The sequence below is a fragment of the Pteropus alecto genome, unplaced genomic scaffold, assembly GCF_000325575.1.
Source record: "Pteropus alecto unplaced genomic scaffold, ASM32557v1 scaffold7, whole genome shotgun sequence".
Taxonomy (NCBI): domain Eukaryota; kingdom Metazoa; phylum Chordata; class Mammalia; order Chiroptera; family Pteropodidae; genus Pteropus; species Pteropus alecto.
In genome coordinates this window covers 59,658,148-59,667,597 of record NW_006494614.1, presented here as the reverse complement: position 1 = coordinate 59,667,597, position 9,450 = coordinate 59,658,148, and the positions used below count along the sequence as shown (strand labels likewise).

Sequence of the window (9,450 nt, the reverse complement as noted above, 5' to 3'; positions counted from 1 at the left end):
TTATGCTACTCCCCCAATCCTCCACATAGTACATAGTGTCAAATATTTTGATTCAATTTCTCTTCTAAAGAAACATGAGTTGAATTAGATTTTTTTAAAATATTGCACGGATCCCAATTTAAACAAATATTTACACATAGCATTTATTTCTAGCGTGTAGTTTATTTTTCTGCATTAGCCAGGCATATTGACCTGAGAGTGTTCAAAATCGGGTTCTTTTAAAAACTAACCCTTTATATTTTCATTCCAGCAGAGGGCGACAGCAACAACAAAAAGAAGGAAAACAGAGGTTAGGTGGAATATTTTCTGGGTCTTCCTCCAGTAACGCTGAACCTTGGAATAAAATTCAGATTGGGAGCCACTTTTTTTGTTTATTTGTTATTTAATATTCTCAATAATTAATACATTCATATGGTTAAAAAAATAAATAAAATAAAATAAAATAAAATGATACATGGTGAATATTCTCTCCCACCTCGCTCTCCCTTGTGCCTGGCTTCCTACTTAACCTCCCCCACGGGTACAACTGCTGTTTTTCTTTTGAGGTTTTTATGCACATACAAACAAATATAAATATCTATTTACAGCTTCCTCCCCTTTATCCAAAAGGTAGGTACACCAAAGATGTTCCGAATATACTGTTCTATACCTTGCTTCCCTTTGTCCACGACTTGTCTTGTAGACCGTTCCATATCAGTACATAGAGAAAAGTTTCTCTCATTCTCTCTCTCTTTCCATCATTCCTTCTCTCACAGCAGCATAGTTCTCCACGGCATACTCGTATCATTTTCTCTTTACCCAGGCCTCTACTGATAGGCATTCAGGTTGTTCTTAATCTTCTGCTACTAGAAATAAAGCTCAGTAAATAACATTGACTATCTTTTGCGTGCGCGCGCGCACACACACACACACACACACACACACACACACACACACACAAATGTATGTATAGCAGTGGCTGTCAGCCTCACAGCACATGAAAACCACCTAGGGGAGCTACCCAGTCCACACCTCAGATCAATTTTATCAGAATCTGTGAGTGTGAAACCAGGGCATCCTGGTGATTCCAGTATCCAGCTGGGCACCACTAACCCTTGAGGGGAAATTGATGGGTCAAGAGCATATAGATTTATAAATTTACTAGATATTGTCAAATGGCTTCCAAAGGGGATTGTGTCAACTTGTTCTCCAAGATGCTATGTATGAGAGGGCCTGAGTCTTCATAGTCTCACCAATAAATCAGGCTTGTCAAACTTTGATTGTTGCCAACCTGCTAATTTTTTTTTTAAAGGTATCTCAGTCCTGCTTTAATTTGCTTTTCTAGCCATTTGATCTGTCTGGTCATATCCTGTGCCCATTTCTCTTTTCTTTTTTTTTAGATTGATTTCTCAGAAGTCAGCAAGATTAATTCTTTGTGATTTGAGCTACAAATACTTTTCACTGCTTTGTCTTTTGTTTTTACACTTTGCATGAGGCAGTATGTTTTTTTCTATTGAAGACTTTTTAAATATTTGAACGTATCCATCTTTCGTTATGGCTTCTGGATTTTGATCATGGTTAGAAAGACTTTTCCCATTCCAGACTTATAAAGAAAGCCTCCTATGTTTTCTTCTGGAACTTTTGTGGTTTCCATTATTTACATTTATATTTATGATTCTTTTGGAATTTACCCTGGTCAATGGTGTGATGTGTGGATCCATTTTTGTCTGTTTTTCTCTCCAATGGTTAATTGTCTCATTACCTTTATCAGGGAGTAAGGTAGGAACTGCCTTGGGCTGCATCGAATCAGAATTTCTTTGTTTTTGTCTTTTTATTATAGTGTTAGGGTTCAGAATGAGTCACCTCAAGATGTGCCTCCATGGTATACAGATTGTTCTGAGACAAAGGTACCTTTAGCAGCAGGCTCAAGGGAAACTTCTGCTCCTTCTTTAACTACCTAGAAGAACTTGAATTAAGGGCCTTTGCCCATAAGATATTATCAGAGATAACCTCTTTTGACCTATATATAGGGCAGGACAAATGTTTATTTACTAAGCATCTGCTCATCTTATCGTTCTGCAATGACTCTTTGAACCCCAGGAAATTTACTTCATCCCTAGTTCAGGATGTCTTATTACCCATGTTCCTTTTCTGTCTCTGAATCTCTCCTGTATGTGGGGCTCCCATACATATGTAAGTGTTAAATTTTGTTATTTTCTCTTGCTAATCTGTCTCATGTCTATTTGATTATTAAATCATCCGGAAGAACCTTGATGGTAGAGGAAAGTTTGTTCCTCCCTTGCAATAGCAACACCTGCCCTCACTTTCCTGGAAATGTGGTACCATCTACCCATTGATTCATTCATTGACTGACCTTTTTTGTTTGCCACTCAGAATTTTATTATTAATTGGACATTGTCCTTGACTTTTTGGATTTCTATTTAGGATTTATTTTAATTAATAACCAACAGCGATGACCTTTCATTAAATATCTAATATATTTGTTTACATGTATCATTTCAGTTAAACCACAAACCAAACCTAGGATGTCAGTATCAGTATTATTCCATTCTAGTAAAGTAATCTTCGAGCTTTTGAGGCTTGTCCAAGGACCCACAGTTCGAAAGTAGCAGGCTGGTCTCCAGTGTTCGGCCCTTTTATCTGTCTTGACACTGTAACTGGTCTCTGTGGAATGACTGGATGAGAGAATGAATGAGTGAGTCAGTGAGGAAATGAAGAAGACAGAATGAGTCAGCTCTTCACTCAGAGGAACCCAAATGGAGAGATAAGATGTGAATGCAAATAACCAGAATACAAAGTAAACAGTGATCCCACCAGCGTTTTGGAAGCAGTCCACTTTGTATCCCCTCCTGTTTCAGATGCTTAATTCCTTCTAATTCCTCCCCACCTAGAAACCTTGGAGCCAAACACTGGGGTGAGCTGGGGGCAGTCTCCTTTGGTCTGATGCATTAAGTCACCCACTTGGAGATCCCCTGTGGATCTGGGGAGCTCTGCAGCCCTGGGGAGGGGGGAGAAGGAAGGAAGGGGACTAAGGAGGAGGGAGATGCAAGGTGGGGGAGGGAAGAGGAAGAAAGAAGGGAAGGGAGAAGGGAGGAGGTGAAGGAAGAGAGCTTGAGAAAGAGGGAATACGGAGGAAGGAGTTGGGGGGTGGGGATACTGAGGTGAAAGAAGGAGGAAAGAGGAGGGGAGGTAAGCGGGTGGAAAGGGGAGAGGGAGGGAATAGGTAGGGGGAGAAGGGGTTAGAGTAGTGGGTGGAGCAAGGAGGGGAGAGTAGAGGAGGCGTAGGGAATAAGGAAGAAGAAGAACCAAGGAGGGGGGAGGAGAGAGCAAGAGCAAAAAAGGGGTAGAAAGAGGTGAGAGAGGGGTTGGGGAGGAAGAAATGGGGCGGAGGAGTTGGGGGAGTGGGAGACGAGAAGGGGGTTGGGAAGAGGCGAAGGGGAGGAGGGAGAAGAGAGAAAGAAGAGGGGGAGGGAGGAGGAAGAAGGAGGAGAGACAGAGAGGCGGTAGAGGGAGGGGGAAAAAGCCCCTTTAGCCCTCACTGCGGAGTTGCACAACCCACCGGGCTAAGATTGGTCGCCTGCGAGTAAAGAGACCCCGCCCCCGCGGCTCGGCCACTAATGATGAGCGGGGACGGAGCGGCCGCGGCCTGGGGGGGCCAATGGCTGGAAGGGGTCTGGGCGGGGCGTCCCAGGGGGCGGGGCGACGCGGCCTTGGTCCAGGCGAGCGCTCAGTACGCACTCGCAGCTGCCGCCGCGCTCGAAGCACGGATCTCGCATCCCTGCGTAGCTCTCGCCGCTGCAGTCACCCGCCGCTTTCGCTCGCCCGCCTTCGGCGCGTCCCCGCCGCGCTCCGATCCCTGCAGCTGGCCCGGGGCGTGCTCGGTGCTCTTGGGCAGAGTGTCCCCGCTGTGGTCCCGCGGCAATGGCCACTAAAATCGACAAAGAGGCTTGCCGGGAGGCGTACAACCTGGTGCGCGACGACGGCTCGGCAGTCATCTGGTGAGGAACTTTCTATTGCTCTCCAGGCCCCGCTCCCCAAGCTCGCGAGGGGCCTGGTGCACTGAGCCGTCTTCCAGGCGGGACGGATTAAGGGTCATCCGGTGCTGTCTTCCTCAGCCCTAACCCAGGACAGCGTGGAAAGCCAGCACTGGCTTCTCTCGAGCCAGGGCATCTTTTAGATTGTCCTGCTGGAAGCTCGGCACCATGCAGCTACCAACGCTGACGTGTGTCTGTTTTTTCTTCTCCCAATCCAAAGGGTGACTTTTAAATATGAGGGCTCCACCATCGTCCCCGGCGAGCAGGGAGCGGAATATCAGGACTTCATCCAACTGTGCACAGGTATGAGACGCATCTTTTGGGGGAATTCCTGATCTTTTGAGAAATTGTTAAAGTCTGGGGGAGGAGTGGCAGAGGCCAAACTGGGAAGAGCCTGTGGCCACTCCGGGCGCCCCCGGCTCTGGAAGATTTGAGCATTTTAAAGCCTCAAAAAGCTTCCTTTCTGGACATCTGGAGCAACCAATGGTGACTGCCTGCCTGGCTTCCTTGCTCCGCAGTACCCTCTCCGGGTGGGACAGCTCCTTTGCCCCCTGCGGATCACTGGTTTTTCCACAGCCAACTCTTGCGGTTCCAAACTCCAGTGTTCAGCCCTCTCACCTTCCCCTTTGATCGGTCAGTGAGCCAAAATAAAAATACTGGAGCAAGAGAAACGAACTGTCAGGTGCACCCTCCTTTCAACCACAATCATTTTCAGTGTGCTGGATATATGTTTTTTATTTGATTAATATAGAGCCAGATATGAAAGAATACACCCCACATTCCATTTATATGAAACTGTAGAAAAGGCAACATTAATCTGTGGTGTGTAAAGTCAGAATAGTGGTCACATTTTGGGATAGAGAGCCACTGACAGGGAGGGAGCACGAGGAAGGCTGGGGGGAGGGTGCGTTGGAAATGTCCTGTATTTTGATCTTAGAGGTGGTTATAGAGGTGTGTGCACATGTAAGAAATCATTAAGCAAATACTTAAGATTTGTAAACTTTGTGCACTTCCCTGGTGTATTATGAACCATTAAAAGGAAAGAACATGTAGTGTGCATAACCCTAAACCCCTCGATCAAGTCAAAGGCTCGGCATCATTGGTAAATAGGTCCCTTTAAAGCTGAGATCAGAGAGTGGGCTTCCTCCTAGCCCTTGGTCTCTAGCTTGGAAACATATTCAGACAAAGGCAGCACAGCCTGGAGGTTAGGGCGTGGGCTCTGAGCTAGCCTGGGAGAGTGGGTTTGAATCCCTGAGTGGTCACTCTCTAGCTGTGTGGTTGGGGCAAGTTACTTTACCTCTGGGGGGCCTTGGTTTTCCTCACCTGTAACCTTGGAGGGTTGTTGTGAAGATAAGTGAGTCACTGTGTGTCATATGCTCAGGACAATGCCTGTACAAACCACATGGTCATTTGTGAACTAAAGTACAAAATTGTGCTAAGGATCATGCGACTGCTCCTTTTTCTAACTACTTTCTTAATCAAATGACATTTTGCATTAATCTCATTCACAGAATATTTATGAAGTATCGGCTACGGGCTGGTGGTACTAGGTTTTTTCTTTTTAATGTTCTTCCAACTAAAATGTCTTTCTGAGAGCTGCCTCCAGACTTTCACTCATTGCTTTTGTAAAAGATTGGTTCAAAATATCAGACTCGTAAAGTACCATAACGACTCATATTTCCTAAGATGCACAGGGTGGAGAGTTGGTGGGGTCAGGATTGGGACCCAGACCCCTGACTCAGGAGCCCTCTCAACCACTGCTATTCTTCTGCCACCGTGGCAAATGCTTTTGCAAGTGGAATAAGCATACACTCTTGACTTTCCCCCGATTTGGTGCACAAATAGGAGATTCAGCAGTGATTTTTGCCTTGCTGGCTCTGAGGCTTTGTTTCTCAGGCCAGCTTTCCTATTCCCTGAACTGGGGGACAGTAAACTACCAGTTTCTTTCCTCCTGCTGCCTGGCCATCCATCACTCCGCCCCCCCTGCCCCCATCAGACTGGGTTCTGCCTCTGAAGCTATTATTGTTCTCTTCATCAAGTAGGAGAAGGTGACCCGGGGAAGAAAGAGCATCCTGTCAATAGATTCTGAACAGATGCTCCTGGCCATTGGGCCTGCTAAACTGGAAGGGCTTGCTTGGGTCAGAGAACACTTCCTTCCTCCCTTGGGCTTTGCGGTTTTCTACTCTGACCCTTCCTCCAAGGACAGGGATGGGAGTGGGGCATGCCTGGCGGGGGAACTAAAAATGCTTTCCCTGCTGCTTGTTGATCTTATGAATGGACTGTGGGATCTGAAAGCTCAGTCTGCTTTGGCTGGAAGTCTGCCTTCCTTCCCCAGCCATCTGTTAGACAAATGTATAGGCGAGTTATGGGTGCTGTGTCTGCTCTTGTTCCTCTCCGAAAAGCTTGTTGCTTCCCGCTGCTGTGTCCTTACAACCTAGTGACAAAAGAATCGGAACACTAACTAGTAACTTTTGATGTGTCTGTCCCTGCACTTGACATGCTTTGTCTCTGTTACTGAGATTGTTTCCCTTCTACAGATGAGTAAACCAAGGCCCAGAGCGGTTAAACGTCTTGCCCAAGATCACACTGCTAGGACATTGCAGAGCTGGGGGGTCTTGAACCCAGGCAGGTTGGCTCCAAGGCCCATGTTCTTGTCCTTTTAGCTCTAAGAAGTGCTTCAGATTCTCCTCTCCAAGCCATGAGACTTCTTTAGTGGTACAGCAGGTTCTGGTTGGGGCTTGTGGGATTGTTTGCAGCTTATTAAAGACATGTTTGCCCACTTGTGTGATGCAGGGAGGGCTCTTTGTAGGCCTAATTTTCAGCCAGGTGTCCTGACAGGCCTGAGGGTCCCCTTTAGCACAGGCTTCCTGTTTCCAAACATCTCACAAGGTGCACAGAGGACTTGGAAGACCAGGAACTGCACCTGGTCTCTGTCTCCATTGCTCTGGGCTGTAGGGTTAGGAGTGGGGCATTTCCTCCTGGGCTCTTTCTCTGACAGTCCCTCCTGGGTCATTGTCTCTCTGAAACACCTTCCTTCCCCTCCCCTCTCCTCTCTGGCTACTATCTTCCTTCTCCTGTTCTTGCCCAGCATTTTCCAGGATGGAATCTGTCTGTCCAGCCTCCCACTGTCATCTCTCCCAGCCCCCAGGCCTGGCCTCTCCTTGTCCACTGCAGCTATTTTCTGGAAGGTCGCCGATCTGGAAAGTTGCTGGGCCATCATCTTCCTGCTCCTTTCTGCTGGCAGGATTTGGAGACCTGTCTGGCCCTGCACTGGCTCTTCTGGCCTTGGACTCATCTGGCCCCTCCTTCTGCACTAAGCGGTCCGTCATCATCTCCATCTCTGCTCTTGCTTCTACACCATGCTTCAATCCATATAGGTGGTCAGAGATCTTTCAGGTGCAGTGAGAGAATCTCCATGCAGATTAGCTTACGCAAAAAATCGGTCTGTAACTTCCATGGTTGGAAAGTCCAAGAGAAGTGCTAGCTAGCTACACGTAAGGCTGCCCAAGTTCAAACCCCATCTCTTCCATCTCCTGCCTCTCTCTGCCTTCCTCCTTTATCGCCCTTCTTTTGGGCAGGCGGGCCGGAGGGCAGGTTCTCATTGAGTGGTGATACACATGGCCACCAGCTTTCTCTGCTTCCAGGCCACGGGCAGAGCCATCCCAATGGAGAGAGAGAGTCCTTCTGCCAATGATTTTGGGTCTCCAGACTATCCTCAGCCTGGCTGGGTTTGTGTGTCCATCCTGAACCAATCCCCGGGACTCTGGCTGACTGAGCCTGGATCAGTGCCCACCCCTGGAGCAGGGGAGGGTGGCTCTCTAAAAGAAGAGTCGGGGCTGGGGAGTTGGGTTGGGTGTGTGCTACTTCCTGAGAGGGGCAAACTAAAAAACAGGTCCATCGCCTCTCACCCATGACTCCTTTATGGCAACAGTTTTCCAGCCTTTGCTCTTTCTCATCTTATATCCATTCTCCCCGCATCTTTCGAGTAACTTTCTAAAACACATCTCTAATCAAGTCACTCTTCTGTTCATTAACCTTCCATGACTCCCCTCTGCCCTCTGAATTAAGCATAGGCCATCTGATTGGCATTCCATTCAACTTGTCTCCACCCACGTCTCCTGCCCAATAGCTTCCCAAACCCTTCTCTGTGCACCTGTAGCCTGACACTGTGTAACACTCCCAGCCTTTGGGCCTTTGACTTTGGATATTGCCTCCAAGTGGATTCATCTTCCTTATCTCAACCCATCTGATATTCAGCCTAGTTCGATCCCTTCTTTATTTGAACAGCCAGGATACTTTGGAATCAGAAAAGCTCTAAATTCGCATCCCAGCTCTGCCCCTCTCTTATTGTGTGGCCTTGGGCAAGGACATTCCTTCCTCTGCTCTTCAGTTTTCTGGTCTGTAAAATGGGGATCCTGACAATGCCTATCTCTGAGGGTAACTAAAATATTACCTCTAAAATGAGAGCACCGGCCCTTGATACACATTGACTGTTGTTATTGTCCCTTTATATCATTATTTTTCCTCTTACAGTGCTTATGACATTGCGCTGTCTGTTCTGAAGCCTTCAGTGTATGCCCCACCTCAGCACACTGTCGAGGCTTAACCCTGGGTTAGCTCACAGTAGGCACTCCTCGACCCTAAGCTGGCATGCAGTGATCATCGGGCCCAGTGTGGGCATGCAGTAGACTTCGGCCCAGGTCCACATGCCATAGGTGCTCAGTATGTGGTAAGAGTTGGTTAGCGCACTGGTTAAAGATTTGGGCCTCATCAGATGGCCTGGGTTTCAATACTTGCCAGTTATGTGACCTGGAGCACCCACATGGTCATCCTTGGTCATCCTTCTGGTATAATGTGGTCATTAGGAGGAGAAAGGAAGCAAGTCTTTGGTACCTAGGATATAGTCAAGTGCTCCATAAATGTTAATTAGCATCGCTGTAATCTCATTGGTAGAATTTAATTAATGTGGAAGTAGAGAATGTGGTGTGAGAGCACCAGAAAGGTGGGAAGGTGAAGAGGCAACGGAGAGGAAATGGGTACTGAGCAGCGCTGTAGGGTCTCTGGTTCCCCTGACAGAGCCATTGGGAGTCAGGAGGAGCTGGGGCTCAGCTGGCAAAGACAGCAGGAAAGGAACCATTTGCCAGACTAACTGGACACATGATCTCTCTCTGATCAAAGCATAAAGGGCTCATAGATCACCTATATGTGACAAGGCAGTGGCTTGGGCCATCTATGAAATCACGTTCTACTTTTGCACCTTACAAGTAAAACATGTTCCTTGTAGAATATTCAGAAACCAAGACTAAGAAAAAAGAAGAGAATACAAACCAGATATAGTTCGGTTACCATGCAGAAATTTGTTCATTCATTTGTCCTCCTTCCCCTCCCCCTCTTTTCTTCTCTTCCCCTCTCATTT

At 47.2% G+C, this 9,450-nt stretch overlaps 1 protein-coding gene across 1 annotated transcript in view; it reads left to right on the top strand.

Annotated features, from left to right (window-relative positions):
• Positions 1–3,721: 3,721 nt before the first annotated feature.
• The window catches only part of COTL1 (coactosin like F-actin binding protein 1), a 39,126-nt gene continuing 33,397 nt past the window's right edge, over positions 3,722–9,450 (top strand). Inside the window, exons 1-2 of the mRNA XM_006926724.3 lie at positions 3,722–3,998; positions 4,255–4,337. Of these exons, the coding sequence (XP_006926786.1) occupies positions 3,922–3,998; positions 4,255–4,337 (160 nt within the window). The 5' untranslated portion in view covers positions 3,722–3,921. The remainder of the gene's footprint in view (positions 3,999–4,254; positions 4,338–9,450) is intronic.